General features: G+C 43.6%; 1 protein-coding gene across 1 annotated transcript in view; it reads right to left on the bottom strand.

The window, feature by feature from the left end:
• AMFR (autocrine motility factor receptor) overlaps window positions 1-21,301 on the bottom strand; it is a 44,401-nt gene that overhangs the window by 18,597 nt on the left and 4,503 nt on the right. Inside the window, 7 exon segments of the mRNA XM_032230809.1 lie at window positions 3,434-3,544; window positions 6,197-6,330; window positions 7,857-7,989; window positions 9,398-9,438; window positions 14,508-14,660; window positions 15,774-15,938; window positions 16,350-16,442. Coding sequence (XP_032086700.1) covers window positions 3,434-3,544; window positions 6,197-6,330; window positions 7,857-7,989; window positions 9,398-9,438; window positions 14,508-14,660; window positions 15,774-15,938; window positions 16,350-16,442 — 830 coding nt within the window.

Raw genomic sequence — 21,301 nt, forward strand, 5'->3', positions numbered from 1 at the left:
CTTACAATTTTATTATTATACAATTGTATCACAGCGGCCAGTTGTTTCGCCGGATTTGGCATTGGTTACTAGTCGGGCCCCACCCAGGGGCCTAGGACGTCGTAACGTATTTTCGTAATATGCGTGCAGATCCAAGCAGTGCGGCTTTTTGCATTTGACTGATGGTGATTTTGTCAATTTTTAACTGTTTTAAATGTAATTCCAGTGCTTTGGGAATAGCACCCAGTGTGCCAATTACCACTGGAATTATCATTTTCTGTTCTTACAATATTATTATATTATTATTATTATTATTATTATTATTATTATTCTACTGAATGTTAAATGACTCAGACAACGCAATGTTCACTAAGAACCTATGTTGATTAAAATAAATAAAAATAAAAAATATATAAAAGAAGAATTAGACTCGGAGCCTCTGGGGCAGTGATGGCAAATTTGTTTTGGCTGCCATGCCAAAAGTGGTTGTAGCACAGGGGGGTCATGTGCCAGCATGCCACACCCATAATGCTATGTGCGCAATCAGAGCCACCACCCCCCTGCTTTTGCTGCGCTTTTTTTCGCCTACCCCAGGCTCCAGAGGCTTTCTAGGAGCCTGGGGAGGGTGAAAACAGCCCCCTCAGACGCCCTCTGGAGGCCTCAGGAACTTTCCTGAAGCCTCCGGAGGGCAAAAAATGGACGCACAGGGAATGCGGAAGTTTGGGAATGGTGACTTCCTGTTTGTCCGTATGGTCGATTTTCGCCCTCCGGAGAAGGTTCCGGAGGGCGCACAAACAGTCCAATGAGCAAACCGGAAGTCCATTCCTGAAGTTCTGGTTTGCCCGTAGGGTCAGTTTTTCATGCTTTGGAGGCTTCAGGGAAGCCTCCAGAGGGCGAAAAATGGCCTCAAAAGAAGACCAAAGTCAGCTGGCACGTGCTGGCCAGCAAATGACTCCGTGTGCCACCTGTGGCACATGTGCCATAGGTTTGCCATCACAGTTCTGGGGGAACGTAACGACTCTCGGCTATGACGTGTTTAACTCCACCCCGGCTCTGCCTCTTGTTCTACATTAAGTTCATTCCCAAGGAAAGAAAAATCCTTTCAGGTACATGGAAAAACAAGGCTGAAGGGGTGGGGGCAGGCTACTCAAGGGAATGCAAACGCTGGCAAGTAGAGGCTAATATCTTATTAGATCCTGCTTAAAACACTGGCAAATATTTATGGCGCAGCTTGCAATGAATGACAACAAAGTGGCCTTGAGACCAGAATGGGAAAAGCAGAAGCATCCAGCAAAATCGCACTCTTGCTGACTTCAAACCTTAGGTTGGGTTTCCACAACCACGGGAATGGCAATTTTGGCCAAGTCACACACAAAAACCTTTCCAGAAACTCAGAAAATACATTATTAATTGGCCACATCTCAGCTCAATGTTCCTGCTCAAACTTTCAGAATAGTTCAGATAAAAAACAACAAAACTCTGCAACATTTCAGTCTAAAATATCAACATCCTGTAAGATTTTAGTTGAGAATATGGAAACAAGGCTTGGAGGTGAGAATAAAAGTACAATATTACAATAATTGATTTTGGATGCATGGATGGATGCATGGATGGATGGATACATGATCGATAGGGAGGGAGGGAGGGAGATGCTGGAGAAAGAGAGATGACAGAGATAGACAGACAGACAGACAGATAGATGTAGATGGTTAGAGAAAGAGAGAAAGAGATAGAGATATTAGATAGATGAGAGAGAGTAACAGATGATAATTGATTGGTCATATGACCACATCAATAAATAAATAAAAGAAAATAAAAGAAATAAAAGAAACTAAAAGAAAATAAATCAAATAAATCAAATCAAATAAATCAAATAAATCAAATAAATCAAATAAATCAAATAAATAGAATGAATAAATAAATAAATAAAAATAAACAATAAAATAAAATAAAATTAAAAAACAATAAAACAATAAAACAATAAAACAAAAATGATAAAACGATAAAACGATAAAATGATAAAACGATAAAACGATAAAATGATAAAACAATAAAACGATTAAAACGATAAAACGATAAAACGATAAAACAATAAAACAAAACAATAAAAAAAACAGTAAAACAGTAAAACAGTAAAACAGTAAAACAGTAAAACAGTAAAACAGTAAAACAGTAAAACAAAAAACAAAAAACAATAAAAACAAATAAACAATAAAACAATAAAACAATTAAAAACAATAAATAGTAAAATAGTAAAATAGTAAAAGTAAAATAGTAAAATAGTAAAATAGTAAAATAGTAAAATAGTAAATAATAAAAAAGTAATAATAAAATAATAATAATAAAATATAATAAAAATAATAAAAAATAAAAAATAATAAAAAAAAAAAAAAAAAAAAAAAAGAAAAAAAAAGAAAAAAAAAAAAAGAAAAAAAAAGAAAAAAAAAAAAAAGATATACAAGATCTAACCTCAGGGCAAAATAACTAAAAGAAAATGTATTTGACTACCATTTTTTTCGGAGTATAAGACGCACTTTTTCCCCCTTAAAAGAGGATGAAAATTTGGGTTGGTCTTATACACTGAATGTAGCCCCACCCACCCACTGGTCCCAACCCTTTGCCCTCTGCCTCCCAGCAATTTTCCCCTTTGCAGCAAATGGGGCTTTCAGAGGCTTCCATAAATATAGCAATCCCTGCAGCCTCTTTAACAGCTGATGATTGGGAGAAATTGAAAGTGAAACTTGTTGTTTGCTCCACTGGCAAATTGCTAGGAGGCAGTTTTTTTTTTCTTGTGCTAATCAGGCTGTTTGCTGCAAGGAGGTAAGTCAACAACTATAAAGGCCTATAGAATGTTCAAATTATTAAACTTCTTTTTTAAAGAGTGGTTTATTATTATTCTAGACAACTTAACAAAATGAAGGAGCTTTTTAAAATAGATGCTTGATCTGAAGAGGCCCCTGCTATTGTTTTAAAAAGTGCTATTCTTTTAAATAGCAGAATAACTATACTTCCAGAAAGCACATCAATTTTAACAGCATCTGTACAAGTAGAGTCTGAAATGTAACACCACAAACAGTGCATATTGTCTGTACTGCTTGCTGTTTATTGCAAGGAGGCAAATTGCTGGGAGGCAGAGGCAGATATTTTTCCCTTGTTTTCCTTCCCAAAAGCTAGGTGCGTCTTATACTTTGGAACATCTTATACTTTGAAAAATACGGTAAATACAAAGAAATAACATTCGGATAAATATACCACCTTTATAGGGTACCCCAATTTGATTCTGGAGGTCTCTCGGGGAACCAGTGGCATCATGCAAAACTGATTCATTTATATTCCGTGTACACCTTTAAATTTATCAAGACTGAGAGCAGTTTACTGCAATCCAATGAACTGTCCATGCAGGTAGCTCTCGACATACGGCCATAAGGGAGCCTATTGTCCCCCCAGGACTTACTTATGGAAGAGGTGGCCGCAAGGGAGCTTCCGGGCGGCCTGCATGGAATCCCAGCAAATGGCACAGTCATCGTTGTTGGAGGCCAATTCTTCAGGAGTCGCCACTGCAAACCTAGGAAAAGCCAAGAGAGACCAGACAACAAGGTGAGCCAGACTGTCAATTCAGGAGGCCATAACTACAAGGCAGTTTTCAACTTACGACCACAATTAAGAAAAGAATTTCACTTGCTACGCAAGGTGGTTGTTAAACGAGTTGCACCTGATTATATCACCATTTTTGCCACGGCTAAGCAAATCACTGGAGTCGTTAAGTGAATTGTGTGGTCATTAAGAGAACCCAGCTTCCCCTACTGACGTTGCTTGTCGAAAGCTGGCTGGGAAGGTTGAAAATGGCAATCAAAAGACCTCAGGATGCTACAATGGTTGTAAACACAGGCCAGTTGCCATGTGCCCAAATTTTGATCACATGAACATCGGGGATGCTGAGACGGTCACGAGTGTGTGAGGACCAGTCCTAAGCAGTGATGGGCTGCGGGGGATTCGTGGGGGTTCGGGAGAACCTCTAGCTAAGATTTTGTGTAGTTTAGAGAACCCTCAAATCCCACTCCTGGTTGGCCCTGCCCACCATACCCCACCCCTCCCAGGAGTCTCCACGCGGCCCGTTTTGGATACAAATTAAGTGCAGGGCGCGCACAGAGGCTTGGGGAGGGTGAAAAACAGGCCTAATGGAAGTTCAGGAAGGCCGAAAACGGGTCCATTTCCGGCCTCCGGAGCTTGGGGAGGCCATTTTCATCCTTCCGGAGGCTTAAGGAAAGCCTCCGGAGCAGTGGTGGGTTCTGGATCCTGTCGCAACCGGTATGCTGAAAGGAGGCCGGGCGCCCAACATGAGTATGCATGCTGCACACCCACTGCCCTGCGATGCTCCAGCTGCTCAGCGGACGCGTCGGTCTGGCGCCATGCGCTGGGCATTGTGCGCGCAAATGGCCCAGTTTGGCTCAAATACAGGTAAGGAACGAGAGCGGACAGGTGGGCCCTCCAAAGCACCGTCTGGTATGGTGGCTGCTGCTCCCAGCAGACACCGGTATGCCCGTACTGGGGCATACCACACAGGGAGGGCAAAAATGCCTCCCCCCCCCCCAGCTGTGGTGCAGGAGGCCGACTAGGGCACTCCCACACAGCACTGGGCAGAGAATCCCTTGCTAAAATTTTTGAAGCCCACCTCGAGATTTCAAGGGATAGTTGGGAACTGCAAAAAGAAACCATTGCAACCAGCCTGCCTTCCATGAGGACCTGGACACTGCAGGAACCAGAAAGACGGCTGAGGAAAACATCTACAGACCCTTCACATCCTATACATAAACTGTTTCAACTCCTCCCCTCAAGGATGCTGCTTATGGCGCGTCGCATGTCAAAACAACTAGACACAACTTTCTGGGTTTTCTTTGAAGACATTTCACTTCATCCAAGAAGCTTCTTCAGCTCTGCTTCTTCGATGAGCAGCAAAATATCTACAAAGAAAAACAAAGCTTGGGTTTTGTTTTGTTTTAAAGTACCTTTGGGACAACCATGTCCTGGATGACTGAGAATCCCTAGAGACATTTAACTAGACATAGTTTCCCCACCCCACCCCCCATGCCATCACTCTGCTGAATGCCTAATTTCCACACCACTGTGGGAATGTCTAAAGGCATTTATCCACGTAGTAGGGTTGTATGACTATTATCCCATATTGAGCCGTGGTAGCACAGTGGTTAGAATGCAGTACTGCAGGCTAACTCACTGCTCACTCCAGCAGTTTGATCCTGACCAGCTCAAGGTTGACTCAGCCTTCCTCCTTCCGAGGTAGGTAAATGAAGACCCAGATTGTTGGGGACAAGAGGCTGACTCTGTAAACTGGTTAGAGAGGGCTACAAAGCACTGTTAAGCGGTATATAAGTCTTAAGTGCTATTGCTGTCTGTCCGTCTATCTGTCTGTCTGTCTTCCTTCCTTCCTGCCTTCCTTCCTGCCTTCCTTCCTTCCCTCCCAGTAGTTAGAATGCAGTATTTCAGGCTAACTCTGCCTAAAGCAGTTCGATCCTGACCGGCTCAAGGTTGACTCAGCCTTCCATTCTTCCAAGGTCAGTAAAATGAGGACCCAGATTGTTGGGGGCAAAAGGCTGACTCTTTAAACTGCTTAGAGAGGGCTGTAAAGCACTGTGAAGGTATATAAATTTAAATGCTATTGCTATTTTCCTTCTTTCCTTCCTTCCTCCCTCCCTCCCTCCCACCTCCCCTCCCTTCCTTCCCTCCCAGTAGTTAGAATGCAGTATTTCAGGCTAATTCTGCCCAAAGCAGTTCAATCCTGACTGGCTCAAGGTTGACTCAGCCCTCCATCCCTCCGAGGTCAGTAAAATGAGGACCCAGACTGTCGGGGGCAATATGCTGACTCTGTAAACCACTTAGAGAGGGCTGCAAAGCACTGCGAAGCGGTATATAAATCTAAGTTCTATTGCTATTGCGATCCTTCTCATCTTTCCTATTACCTTCTCCTATTGGTATCTTATGATTTATCACTTTGTTGCTTGTATGCCCTGTGACAGTTTATGCACCAGAGACAAATTCCTTGTGTGTCTAATCACCCTCGGACAATAAAGAATATTGTGTTGTAATTATTTTGCAAACTCACCCCAATTCCCCCCAAAAGCACAAGACACATGTCGCTCTAGGATGGGGGGGAGAGCGGGGTTCATTATTTCTCGCTCTAGAATTAAAGGAAGAGACCCACCTTGCTTCCATGTTTCCAACCACCCGCAGGTAATTCTTATGGCGCCGCAGTCTGCGCTGAACTTCATGGAACAGGTAACGCAGCTGCATAAAGATCACCAGACTGGCCATCGACAACCAAATGTTGCCAAACAGCTTCCAAATATATTTTTTTCCCAAGAAGAGAACAGGAAAGCAAATCACCGTTGCGAGAGGAAGAATGCAAATAAAGAAAGAGAATTATTCACGAGGCCAGGCCAGACCTTCTTCAACCAAGCGTTTATCCTATTCAGGACACAAATACTTTATGTATGCACAAAAATAGAAGGAAACTTTTGATTCCCAGAATGGACGAATGGCTGCAAAAGTTGATGGAGTTAGCAGAGATGGCTAAATTGAGTTTTCTGATTAAAGAAAAGAACACCAGTACTTCTGTTTCTGCATGGAAACCGCTTCTGGACTTTCTGCTTGGGGGGGGGGGGGGATGATCTTTGATTTTGGTTTTACCATGACATAGGTTTCCTGTTATAGAGAGGGCTAGTTTATACAAGTAAGTAAAAGTAAAAGTTGGGATTTGGTGTTATCTTATTCTATTGCACCAAAGGGAATCGTAAGTCACGCCTTTTCTTTCTTTTTTTTTCCCTTTTTCCTACACTTTTCCTCCCCTCCTGCCTCCCTGTTTTTCCTCCTATTTTCTTTTGTATTTTTGTATTTATATTGCCGACCAATTTCAGAAAAGTACACGATTCTCAATTGGAATCTGCAACATGCAGCCCAAAACTTTCAAGACCCCCCCCTTTTTTTTTTTTTTTTTGCTTTCAAGCCTAACAGATATAAATTGCTTGTGGATTCTCTTTCAGATTATTATTTAGTGCAGGGGTCAACAACCTTAAATACCCAAAGAGCCACAAAGGTCCTAACCACAAATCCCTCGTTCAATTCTGGAGCCGACTGGAAGTCCGGTTCCCCGCACCATAGAGTCTCCTCCTAGTGTGGCGTCCTTTTTCTTCTGCCGACTGGAAGCTTGGTTCCCCCACCATAGAGTCTCCTCCTAGTGCAGTGTCCTTTTTCCTCTACCTGTCCTAACCGAAAGCCCTACCAATTGTGGAGCTGACCAGCGACAGGGAGCCGCAGCAGAGGGATGAAAGAGCCACATGTGGGCTCCAGAGCCACGGGTGGCCAACCCCTGATTTAATGGAAGCTCTCCCTCCAACCACCCACCCCCCAAAAAAACCAGCCTTGCTTTTTTATCCTGGTACAAAGCAACATAAAGGAAACCCTACTAGGTGCAGAATACAGACAGTCCTCGACTTACGACCACCATTAAGCCCAAATTTTATGTTGCTAAATGAGGCAGTTAACTGAGTCAACTCGCCCTGGCCAATTCGCCGCGGTCAACTTAATCACGGCTGACTTGCCATGGGACAATTCAATGTAGTTATATAAAATAACTAAAACATTATTGTAATATCTGTCATTCACATTTCATTTTATCCCTCCTTTGGCACCCTTCCTTTAATGATTCTGTTCCACCATTTCTTCTCTAGGAGTGTCACTCTTGTCCCACGAAGAGTTGGCCACGGCTAGTTGTCATGCCCCCTCTGCATTTTATGAAGGCTGGCCCTACACAACATCTGCCCCAAGAATGGGGACTCGCCAAATGATTTATTAAGCCTTTATACCAGCATGTGAATGTGATGCATCAAATCCAGGGACAGCAGCATCAGCTCCATGATGAAATCGGTGTAATAAACATAGGTGCCTTTGCTCTCCCAGGTGCCTTCGTGATTCAGATCCCAGAGATGGATGATGTAACTGGGTTGAAGGAAAGAGAAATCCTGCATTGATTCCCCCTGCCAGTCGACAGGGTGAGACAGCAGCAGCAAAGTCTAGACTGCTAACAGGTGCCAATATCAATAAAAGGAGGAGATTGTTACTCGGGGTTGAAATGAGGGGCCCTTGGCGCTCTCTGAACTGGGTTGGTTTCTTGCAGACGGGGGGAAAAACCAAGCTCAGAAAGCACCAAGGGCCCCTCAGATGCTAATCTACACACTTACCCACAATGGGTAATCCAGCTACAAATTATGGGGTCAATTTCCTTCCCTTTAGCCCAAGTGGGAATATGAATCCCATATGCAGAGAGCAGACGTAACTTGGGGAGACACATCAGGCGTGTTCCAGTACAAGGTGGAACTACGAACCTGGAGAAGACACTGTTGGCTGCATGAGAATGGTTACACTGCCCATCCTATTAAATGGGGGTTGCTCGAGCATGGGGGTGGACTAGAAGACCTCCACGGTCCCTTCCAACTCTATTATTTTATGTTCTTAAGGGTAAATATATGGAGGGGCGAAAATGGGTGGAGGGTTAAGAGGAAAATCTTTACCCATGTCTACATTGGATATTCTGCAAATAATTATTAGACAACGCGGGAGCAAAACCCATCTCAATTTTGTGGCTCTCACATAGTGCGAGAATGCTCATCTGCCTAGATGTACTCCAGGTACAGATAGTTATCAACTTACGACTAAGTTTCCAAGAGCTGACCTAATTAATTTTACGAGCCTCGAGACAAAGTTAAAAAAAAACAAACATCTAAACCGTTTCCAACAACCGCAACTTAGCCCAAAATTTCTGTTACTATGCAAGACCGCTGTTAAGTGAGTTTTGTTCTATTTTACGACTTTTCGTGCCTCCTCAGTTAGGCAAATCACTGCCATTATGACAGTCATATGGCCGTTAAGTGAATCTGGCTTCCCTATGGACGCTGCTTGTCAGGAGGACGCAAAAGGGGATCACGTGACACACACACACACACGCCACCCCGGGACTCTGCAACCGTCATAAATATGAATCTGTTGCCAAGTAACTGAATTTTGATCATGTGACCAAGGGGATACTGCTACGGTTGTAACTGTGAAAAACGGTAGTTAAGTCACATATTTCAGTGCCGCTGTAACTTCAAACCGCCACTAAATGAATGGTTGTAAGTTGAAGGCTACCATATTAGATCTGTTTTCAGCTATGATCTCATTCATCCCATCGGGGTCACCTTTACAAAAAAATTAACCTAGTTACTCAACAATTTCCACAACGCACTTAACGCCCCCCCCCCCTCCTTAGGTCCTTAGGTCAGATGAACGACAATCTGAGCTTGCGATCACACCCATTTTGTTAAGGAATTCCTACACAACCTGTTCGACATGGATATATAATGCTTACCGTAAAATCACATGCACGGTTCTTACGGTGACAAGCAGGGACTGCAAAGGGACAAAAGAATTTGCACGTTATTCTCTGAAGCTACCGCAGTTACAGGAAAACAAATGAACGGCTCTTCCAGTCCTACGAGTTTAAGTATTCTTTCTGCATTCCGCAATCGGCAATGGCTAAGATCAGAAAAATATTAAGTTATGGAATCTATATGTCTGTCTGACACTTGCAGGGTTGGGGCGGGGGGGGGAGGTTGCACACAGAAACAAAAAACAAAAAAACTCCAAAATATCAGAGTAGCTTTGTTTTGTAAGATACAAACTTTGGAAAATATTTTACAAAAATGGGTAAAATCGAGTGACACCTTGCAGGAAGCACAAATAGAACTAACAAGGCCCTGGGAGATACAAAAAAAGATAAAAGGTAAAGGTTCCCCTTGTACATCTGTGCTAGTCGTTCCCGACTCTAGGGGGCAGTGTTCATCTCCATTTCAAAGCCGAAGAGCCAGTGCTGTCCAAAGACATCTCCGTTGTCATGTGGCTGGCATGACTAAATGCCGAAGGCACACAGAACACTGTTACCTTCCCACCAAAGGTGGACCCTATTTTTCTACTTGCATTTTTACATGCTTTCGAACTGCTAGGTTGGCAGAAGCTGGGACAAGTAATGGGAGCTCAATCTGTTACGTGGCCCTAGGGATTCGAACTGCCAAACAGAATGCTGTTCCCTTCCCACCAAAGGTGGACCCTATTTTTCTACTTGCATTTTTGCATGCTTTCGAACTGCTAGGGTGGCAGAAGCTGGAACAAGTAACGGGAGCTCACTCCATTATGCGGCGCTAGGGATTCAAATTGCTGAACTGCCAACCTTCTGATCAACAAGCTTAACCCCTGAGCCACCATGTCCCTTTAAAAAAAAGGGGGGGGGGGAAGACGCCTTTATTTTAGTTCTTGAACAGATATATATAAGATGAAGAAATTCTGTTGCTAAGCAGGCAGGTTGCTAAGTGACTCATGTCCAACTGTACAACCTGTGTACTACAATAGCTAAGGGAACCACTGCGTGTTTTTTTTCCAGTGAATCATGTGATCATTAAGCAAATCTGGCTTCTCCCATTGACTTTGCTTGTCGGAAGCCAGCTGGAAAGGTCTCAAATAATGATCATGATTGTCCTAAAGCTATTGCCGGTTGCAGAGAGATCCCATGAACGTCATGGGCTAGGCCGGTCGTAGATGCAAGGACCAGTCCTAAGTCGCTTGTTCCAGGACCGTTATAACTTATACAAATGGTTTAAGTTCAAGGACTACCTGAAGTTGCTTGAAAGGAAAACTTCAATTCCGCTTTAAAAAGCCTCTTTTAAGTTGTTCTGAGTGACACGAGCAGTTCTCAACTTACAACCGCAATTTGAGCCCAACACTTCTGTTGCTAAGTGAGACAATGGTTAAGAGAACTCTGCCCCGCTTTGTAAACTTTCTTGCCACAGCTGTTAAGCAAATCAATGCAATTGTTAAATTAGTAACAGGGTTTATTGAGTGAATCTGGCCTGTGACCGTCATAAATAGGAACCAGTGGCCCGGCATCCTAATTTTGATCCTCTGAGCATGGGGATGCCGCAATGGTCGTACGTGTGAAAATTGGTCATGTCACTTTTTTCAATTACGTTGTAGCCATAGCAATAGCACTTAAGACTTATATACCGCTTTACAGTGCTTTTAGCCAACTCTAAGCGGTTTACAGAGTCAGCCTCTTGCCCCAACAACCTGGAACCTCATTTTATCTACCTCGGAATGATGGGAGGCTGAGTCCACCTTGATCCAGTCAGGATTGAACTTCTGGCGGTGGGCAGAGTCAGCCTGCAATACTAAATTGCACTACCACTGCTCTGGTGTAACTGTTGGCAGTCGGCAGAGTTAGCCTGCAGTACTTCATTCTAACCACTGCTCATCATGGATGGATGGATGGATGGATGGATGGATGGATGGATGGATGGATGGAAGGGCAATAGCACTTACTTATATACTGCTTTACAGTGCTTTTACAGCCCTCTCTAAGTGGTTTACAGAGTCAGCCTCTTGGCCCCAACAATCTGGGTCCTCATTTTACCCACCTCGGAAGGATGGAAGGCTGAGTCAACCTTGAGTCGGTCAGGATCGAACTGTTAGCAGTGAGCAGAGTCAGCCTGGATGGATGGATGGATGGATGGATGGATGGATGGGAGGGAGGGAGGAGCAATAGCACTTAGACTTATATATAGCTTCACAGATTTGAACTGCTGAACTGCAGCTAGCAGTCAGCTGAAGTAGCCTGCAGTGCTTCACTCTAACCACTGCTCCACCTCAGTTCGTTGTAATGTTGTAATTACAACTAAGTGAACTGTTTTAAGTCAAGGACTAACTGTACTAATTCAGATTCTATTGGTTTACAGCAGCAGGACAGTATGCAGATTATTATTTTTTAATTCAGTGTGTCTGAGAGAGAAACCTAACACTGAATCCATGGACAATTTACGAGACGAAAGTAAAAATGATGAGTAGTATGTAACAGAAAATGACGGTCGTATTAAGTAACTTGAAAGAGGAAGCGAATATTTCTAACTCTGCTAAACAGGAAAAGCTTGCAATTCCTATGGAGGACAGGCTCAAAATACAAACTAACGAACTACAGGTAGACCTCGACTTACGACCACAATTGAGCCCAAAATTTACGTCACTAAGTGAGACACTTGTTAAATCAATGTTGCCCCATTTTACGATCTTCCCTTGCCTAGGGTTGTTAAGTGAATCACCGCAGTTAAGTTAGTAACACAGTTGTTAAGTGGCTTCCCCCTCAATTTTGCTTGTCAAAAGGTCGCAAAAGGGGATAACAATGTCCCCGAGGACACGGGGACCGTCATAAATGTGAATCAGTTGTCAAACGTCTGAATTGTGATCACGGGGATGCTGCAACGGTCGTTAAGTATGGGGAAAAAAGTCCTGAGTCAGATTTTTTTCAGTGCTGGCGTAGCTTGGAACTGTCATGAAATGAACCGTTGTAAGTCGAGTTAAATCCCTGTATTTAACAAAAACCTTTTTTTAAAAAAATAAGATGGATTTTGTTTAATGAAGTGCGGTTCAGAACAATCCATTGCTACTTAGGATCTCTGCCAGGCCTATCCTGATGCCAAAAACAAAAAAAAAAGGGGGGGGGTGAGGGTCATCACAATGACACACCGAACACAAGAAAGGAATGTGATGTCACTGCAAAAGGACCCAGGTATTTAATGGCTCCCGTCAATCAAGCCAAAATAGACAAGGTCTCCAGTCACTTGGTAAAGCTGAGCTGCATAACCGCCTGCACAACCAACTTCCAGGAACACAAGGAGCTGGGAATTGTAAATCCGATACGGATCACCTCAACTGTTTATAGATTTTGTGATAGGTGTCAAATAAAGAATCAAAGGACTATGCAGTTTCTATGTAGATTCTGAGCGGCTCAAGGTTGACTCAGCCTTCCATCCTTTTGAGGTCGGTAAAATGAGAACCCAGATTGTTGGGAGCAAGAGGCTGACTCTTTAAGGCGCTTAGAGAGGGCTGTAAAAGCACTGTGAAGCGGTATATAAGTCTAAGTGCTATTACTATTACACTTCCTTCCTTCTTTCCTTCCATCCATCCATCCATCCATCCATCCATGATGAACAGTGGTTAGAATGCAGTAACGTGGGCTGACAGTTCAATCCTGACCAGCTCAAGGTTGACTCAGCCTTCCATCCTTCTGAGGTGGGTAAAATGAGGACCCAGATTGTTGTGGGGGAATAGGCTGACTCTGTAAACCACTTAAAGAGGGCTGTAAAGCACTATAAAGCGGTATATGTTGGAGTGCTATTGCTATTGCACTTCCTTCCTTTCATCCATCCATCCATCCATTCATCCATCCATCCATGACGTGCAGTGCTTAGAATGCAGCATTGCAAGCTAATTCTGCCCACTGCCAGCAGTTCGATCCTGATCGACTCAAGGTTGACTCAGCTTTCCATCCTTCCGAGGTGGGTAAAATGAGGACCCAGATTGTTGGGGACTATAAGCTGACTCTGTGAACCGCTTAGAGAGGGCTGTAAAAGCACTGTTAAGTGGTATATAAGTACAATTGCAATTGCTAGTTTGTAGAAAGGGAGGCCAAGTTAATAGCCTATAAATCTATTGAAACCTTTTAACTTTCGTAGGAGGTCAAATATGGGAGCTATTCAAAGAGCGAGAGACCAAGGTATGCCCGGTACCGAGCTTCAGGTATTAATTTAAATTATAATTACTTAATTATAAGAATCAGAGTTGAACCTTTGAAGTGTATGCCTCCTGCGCTTAGCCGTGAGCGGCTGGGAGGGGAACATTCCTAGCCCGCAAATGCTGTAATCCTGAAATGATTATATAAACAGCGTTAAGACAGACCACCAATCTGTTCTCTCAAAATGAGCTGCATCTTCCAATGATTCCAATCCAGGTTTGTTTGAGCTTCGCTCCATAGACCAAGATTTGCTCAGTAGACCGAGTGCTGAATCCAGCAGAAAATCACTCAAGCATTGTGCAAAAAATAGAGTACTAGCAAGAGCACTTAGACTTATATACCGCTTCCCAGTGCTTTACAGGACTCTCTAAGTGGTTTGCAAAATCAGTCTATTGCCCTCAACAATCTGGATCCTCATTTTGCCCACCTCAGAAGGATGGAAGGCTTAGTCAATCTTGAGCCGGTCAAGATTAGTTGCCTAACAAAAATATTTCTGGTTTTAAGTCTATGTGCTGCTTTATCATTTTCTCTAACCCTGTATTGTATTTTCGTCCAATATATATATATATATATTGCCTTTGGACACATCCACCACATGTGAGAATAGGTGCCTGGTATCTGATTACATTTCCAACATTTAGCAGATATATTTTTAAACATCTTTCCTAGTCTTGCCGGTGGCAAAGGCCACCTATAGAACATTTTATACAGGTTTTTCCTTATAATTAGTTGCCATTGTCAATTTGTAATTTCTATCCTACATAAATAAAATTTTAAAAAAAGGAATGGAACAACAGGGGGGGGGATGAAGCTCAATAAACAAGAAAGCCTAAAACCTAGGTGATTTAACTAGGCGTCTCACCTCTGCAGCCATGAAGGATAGCGTGTGCATTCCATGCGCGTAGCCAATGAGGCCGCACACCACTGCGAGGCCACAGCAGGAAAGCAACATGACAACCAGCAGGGTCAGGACTCGAATGTGGCTGTTCAGAGGGGTGGTGGGAGAAAAAGAGAGCTGAAAAATACCAACATGTGAGTTAGAAAATGCCCACAACCTATTCTGACTACCAGCATTCTTAGCTGACACACTTCAGAAGGTTCAGAAGACCTCCATGGTATTGTGGTCCACCAGTGGCCGGCGGATCTGGCAGCTAACTCGGACAGCAAGGAGGTTGGGGAGGAACATGAGCCAGTCCTGGAGACTGGGGAAGGCTCTGATGAGGGCTCTGTGTCAGAGGCAGAGAGGAAGCCAAGGCCATCCAACAGTTAGCAGCTGCCTTTGGAGTCAGACATCAGTGAGGCAGAAGAACAGCTGGAGCCTGTTGCCGATATGCACATGTGCAGAGCTGCCAGAAGAAGGGAATAGCTAAGGAACAATGGTCGACTCGGGAGTAAAGGCACAGGTAGACGGTGAATGGCCCCTTCCATAGGGAATAAAGAGGAGTGAAAGGGGAGTGGAGTTTGCAGGAGACAATGAGTTCGACTCATTAGGGTGAAGATCTGTTCCTGACTTCTTGTCAAGTAATTGCTGCTACAGCATGGAGTTTGGAAGATATCAGTCTGGCAGCTCTCCAAGCCTGATAAAAGATCTGTAGTTGAACAACTTGCCTATAAAAGTTGTGAATGCTCCAAAATTTGAGGTTTTTAAGAAGAGATTGGATAACCATTTGTCTGAAATGTATAAGATTTCATGCCTGATCAGGGTGGGTTGGACTAGAAGACCCCCCAAGCTCCCTTTCTATTATTATTCTATTCTATTCTATTCTATCCCATCCCATCCCATCCCACTCCCCTCCACCTCTATTCTATTCTATTTGTTATTCTATCCTATCCTATCCCATCCCATCCCACTCACATCCACCACCTCTACTCTACTCTACTATATTCTACTCTATTTCTTATTCTATTCTAATTCTATTCCATTCTAATTCTATTCCATTCCTCTATTCTAGCTTTCTGGCATGACATCCAAATTTGTGGCTCATTTCACCTACAAAATAAAAGTGATTTCCTGCATCCCAAATACCCAACTTCAATGTCCAGAGTGACAAATTGGTGAGAGAGTCTGGTGAGAGGGCTAATGAAATCCCCTCTCCCTTTGCCCAGATACATTGAGAAATAAACTTACATATTCAAACCTGTCTTTGCAAAGCTGAACCATGAGATGTAGGAACACAAGTCCCGAAAACCAGAGGCACCACATGACGACTTCGTCCACGGTCTGGACATTTAACACCCCGAAAATGAAAATAAACTTGTAGAAGATGAAGTTCCAAAACTTATCCTTTAGATGCTGAAAGAGAGATTTGCACAGATAGTTATTATTCTTGTTTTGAAAGGTCACACTGCACTTTGTGAACTATTATGCAATAGGAGAAGCTGTAATTGGGTTATTAATTGGTGGATGGATATTTAAACTGCAGGTGGACAGTCATGCATAATTCACTTAAAGTTTATTCTAAAATTAAAACATACTGCTTTGTTTGTGAACATTTAATGAAAATTGATTTTTTTTAAAGATAAAAACATACTGAGCAGCCGTTTTTTAATAATTTTCTGGGGTTTTTGGAATTTCACCTAAAAATAACAAATTTTGCTATCATGGGCCCAGATAATAAAAATAGGTGAAGATGCCCATTAAAGAGAAATAATTTGGTGAATATCATTCACCCATCACTCATCACTCATTGGAAACATTCCTTACCTGCCGTTCACTAACACGGAGGGGCCCAAACACAATGGTTTGTATTAGCTTTGCAATCAGCATCAGAATGCAACAGGCTGTATTCACCAATACCTGGGGGGGGGATAAAATAAAGTAGTAGAATTAGAATTTTGATGTATTAACTTTATGTTCCATCCATCTCACTATCAAGTAACTTGAATACAGCAGAATCTCACTATCAAGCGAGTAGAGTAGAGTCAATGGTGGGATTCAAAAATTTTTTACTACCAGTTCTGTGGCTTGGTGGGCATGGCATGTCTTGGTGGGTGTGGCTTGGTGGGCATGTCATGTCTTGGTGGGTGTGGCTTGGTGGACATGGCATGTCTTGGTGGGTGTGGCTTGGTGGGCATGGCATGTCTTGGTGGGTGTGGCTTGGTGGGCATGGCATGTCTTGGTGGGTGTGGCTTGGTGGGCATGGCATGTCTTGGTGGGTGTGGCTTGGTGGGCATGGCATGGCATGTCTTGGTGGGTGTGGCTTGGTGGGCATGGCATGTCTTGGTGGGTGTGGCTTGGTGGGCATGGCATGTCTTGGTGGGTGTGGCTTGGTGGGCATGGCATGTCTTGGTGGGTGTGGCTTGGTGGACATGGCATGTCTTGGTGGGTGTGGCTTGGTGGGCATGGCATGTCTTGGTGGGTGTGGCTTGGTGGACATGGCATGTCTTGGTGGGTGTGGCTTGGTGGGCATGGCATGTCTTGGTGGGTGTGGCATCGTGGGCATGGCATGTCTTGGTGGGTGTGGCTTGGTGGACATGGCATGTCTTGGTGGGTGTGGCTTGGTGGACATGGCATGTCTTGGTGGGTGTGGCTTGGTGGACATGGCATGTCTTGGTGGGTGTGGCATGGTGGGCATGGCAAGGGAAGAATACTGCAAAATCCCCATTCCCTCCCAATCAGCTGGGACTCGGGAGGCAGATAATAGATGGGGATGGGGCCATTCAAAGGTGGCATTTACCGGTTCTCCAAACTACTCAAAATTTCCGCTACCAGTTCTCCAGAATGGGTCAGAACCTGCTGAATACCACCTCTAAGTAGAGTAGAGTAGAAATTAGAATAGAATAGAATAGAAAATAGAATAGAATAGAAAATAGAATAGGATAAAATAGAATAAAATAGAAGAGAATAGAATAGAATCCATCAGTGCTCCGTTGTGGAGGTTTGTAAGAAGAAATTGGAAAGCTACTTGTCTGAAATGGTGTAGAGGCGCCTGGTTGAACAAGGTGTCAGACTAGAAGACCTCCAAAGTCCCTTCTAACTCAGTTATTCTGTTTGGAGTGGAGCAGAATGGAATGGAATGAAATGGAACAGAACAGAAGAGGTGTTTGTAAGTGCAGCTCATCTGTATACTAAATCTCAAAAAGAACAAGAGTACCGAAGTATCTTAAAACTCAGATTTACTTCCTTTCAGACATTTGGGACAAAATATAACACCCACTTAGGACAGCCAACAGCCATATGGGCTGTGGAAGATGGGAACTCACAACTACTAACATTAATATAGCACCACTTCAACATTTGCAGCGCAAATGATGTGCAACAAATGAAGCAAACATAAGAACAATCAAAGGCCTATTAATGCACACGTCATTATTTAAAAGATTTCAAACAAGGGCTAATCCGTCATTATGAGACTCAAGTAATTAATAAGAAGCTATAACTCTGATTTGCATACTGTAGACTACACCTTCTTGTCTGTCACTTTTTATGACATTTATTCATAGCATCTGAGTCACCACCTAGGTTTTAATTTATTTATTTTTACAGTGATTTATTCTGGAGTTCACAACATGATGTGGCTTGATGTTTTTAGTCCATGTCAATAACAGAAGTCACATAAATGGAAAAAATGAGATATAAACCAAAATAGATTTTTAAGTAGATCTGACTAATTCGGCTCTACATAAGGAAGTCATTCATCCTAATCATTATTTCTTACACCCTGAGAACCCTTCCCACAACATTTTGCAAAGTTTAAAAACAACTCTATAGCTGTCATTCACCAAAGGGTCTCAGGACATCCTAAAGAAAAGGATTTGGCAAACCAAGCGACAGATTCTGTTCAGAATCCTCGTCCATAAATCCCCTAATCCTTACATATTGGCAAGATATGCAAGGCTTTTGAAGATGGAATCAAATGAAGTTGATTTCAAAAACCTTTCCATAATTCTGCAATTGGCTTAACGGAGTAAGAGCAGCAAAAATATCATTGAAAAAATTAGGATTGTAGTAATCTCTAAACGTGTTATGTTTCTCCAAGGTGGCAATTTGAAGGTGGGTGGACTTCAACTCTCAGAATCCATTGCTGGCTGGGGAATTCTGGAAGTTGAAGTCCAACCAACTTCAAGTTGCCAAGCTTGAGAAAGGTGGACTCAGCCTTCCGTCCTTGGGTAAAATGAGGACCCAGATTGTTGTGGTCAATAGGCCGACTCTGTGAACCACTTTGAGAGGGCTGGAAAGTACTGTGAAGCAGTACATACCGTATATACTCGAGTATAGGCCGACCCGAATATAAGCCGAGGCACCTAATTTTACCACAAAAAACTGGAAAAGTTATTGACTCGAGTATAAGCCTAGGGTGGGAAATGCAGCAGCTACCGGTAAATTTCAAAAATAAAAATAGATACCAATAATGTTTTTGAATATTTATTTCAAAGAAAAACAGTAAACTAGTGGTGTATTCAATGAAATACTTCACTCACCTCATGATGCTGATGTCCCGCTGTGATGATGATGTCCCGTGCAGCCGCGGGAGCGATGTCCCGCCTCCTATGACACACGGCACAGTGATTCCTATCATTGGATCACTGTACCAGAGGAGGTGGGACATCGCTATGTGGCTGCTTGCCATAACAAGGAGGAGGTGGGACATCGTTGCAGAGCGGCAGGAGGGGGAGGAAGGGGAATCGTAAGACAGCCCTGCATTACATTAGAACGTGAGGAGGGGGGATGGTGCGGTGCGCGCTGCACGGCAAACTGACACAGAGGGAGGGGAAACTCACAGGGGCACTGGGCCATTCACGAGTGTCACCCAGCGGCATGGCCCCGCCCCTTTTTCTCCTCCATTTCGGGCAAATTTTTCACTGACTCGAGTATAAGCCGAGGCGGCTTTTTTCAGCCCAAAAAGTGGGCTGAAAAACTAGGCTTATACTCGAGTATATACAGTAAGTCCATTGTGGTTGTAGGTTGAGGATTACTGGTAAGTTTCAACCTTAGCCAGCAACAAAATGGGAGTTTCTGAAAAGCAGAGCATTAGAAAGAAGTCTCCAAACAATTGCTTGTCCTGGCTGAAGAACCAGCTTAGTTTGTTCCCCTGACCAGAGGTAGCAGGTGTTTACCTGTTGCCACACCCCTTCCCCAGGTATTTCGCTTCACTTTCTGTTGCCAAGCCACAGGGCCAGGACTGAGTTGGGTTGGGTTGCAGGCACAGGTAATGTCCCAGTTCTACATGCTGATTTTGATATCTAGTTTTCAAGCATCAAAAGCTGTACTGGTTTAACTACCAGAAAAAGGAGGGAGGAAGGAAGGAAAAGGGAGGGAGGGAGGGAGGGAAGAAGGAAAGGAAGGGAGGGAGGGAGGGAGGAGGGACAAGGAAGGAAAGGAAGGGAAGACAAGGGAGGGAGGGAGGAAAGAGGGATGGGAGAGGAAAGGATGGAGGGAGGGAGGAAGAAAAGGGAGGGAGGGAAAGGGAGGGAGGGAGGGACGGAGGGAGGGAGGGAGGAAGGAAGGAATTTCTGATACTTCCTGCCAGCTTCCCACAAGAAAACTCCATGGGGAAATCCTGCTTCCATTGCATTTTTTTTAAATCTACTGGTGTTCATTCTCTTTCTCTGTTCAAGTTCCTGAAACGATGATGACCTAATGGATGACGAGTCATCTAACTTTTAAAAACCACAATCTGTTATGCTTTTCTTATGCAATTAGTTCTCGGCTTATGACAACAACCGGGCCCTCAAGTTCCGTTGCTAAGCGAGGCAGTTTTAGACTGAGCTTTGCCCTGTTTTACGAGCTTTCTTGCCACAGTTGTTAAGGGAATCACTGAAGTTGTTGAACTTCGTAAAGAGGGTGTCCGGTGCAGCTGGCTTCCCCATTGACCTCTGGCTCACCAGAAGGCCACAAAGGGTGATCTCATGTCTGCAACTGTCAGAAGAATGGGTCAATTGCCAAGCTTCTGAATTTTAATCACGTAACCACGGAAATGCTACAATTATAAGTCTTTTTTTCCCCAGTGCCACCGTAAATGGCCACTAAACTAAATAGAGGGCTCCTGCATTACATTAATTGTATTAATTATTTTCTGTTACAAATCGTTCCATTTTACATTGGTCATTCTTTTACCCCAAGCGGTTGACGTTTTGAAAATGTGCACCTGGCATTGAGAGCTTACCTGGCACATAGGTAAAGGTGAAGGTTCCCCTCGTACATATGTGCTACTCGTTCCTGACTCTAGGGGGTGGTGCTCATCTCCGTTTCAAAGCTGAAGAGCCAACACTGTCTGAAGACGTCTCCATGGTCATGTGGCCAGCATGACTCAACACCAAAGGCGCATGGAACGCTGTTCCCTTCCCACCAAAGGTGATCCCTATTTTTTCTACTTGCATTTTTTAAGTGCTTTCGAACTGCTAGGTTGGCAGAAGCTGAGACAAGTCACGGGAGCTCACTCCGTTACGTGGCGCTAGGGATTCGAACACTGAACTGCCGACCTTCTGATTGACAAACTCAGCGTCTTGGCCCCCGAGCCAACCTTGCATATAGCACATACCTGTCACATAGTAGGCTATTAAAGCAATTCAGTAAGTAATGTGAAGCAATTTAATCCAGACATAAAGAAACCAAGAATCCTCACCCATTTGCCTTACAGGAGTTTTCGGAGAACTCATTGTAGTTGCACTGATCCTTTACATGCGCAACGTCATGTTCAGAGTGTGTTTGCACAA

The sequence above is a fragment of the Thamnophis elegans genome, chromosome 14 (assembly GCF_009769535.1).
Source record: "Thamnophis elegans isolate rThaEle1 chromosome 14, rThaEle1.pri, whole genome shotgun sequence".
Classification (NCBI taxonomy): domain Eukaryota; kingdom Metazoa; phylum Chordata; class Lepidosauria; order Squamata; family Colubridae; genus Thamnophis; species Thamnophis elegans.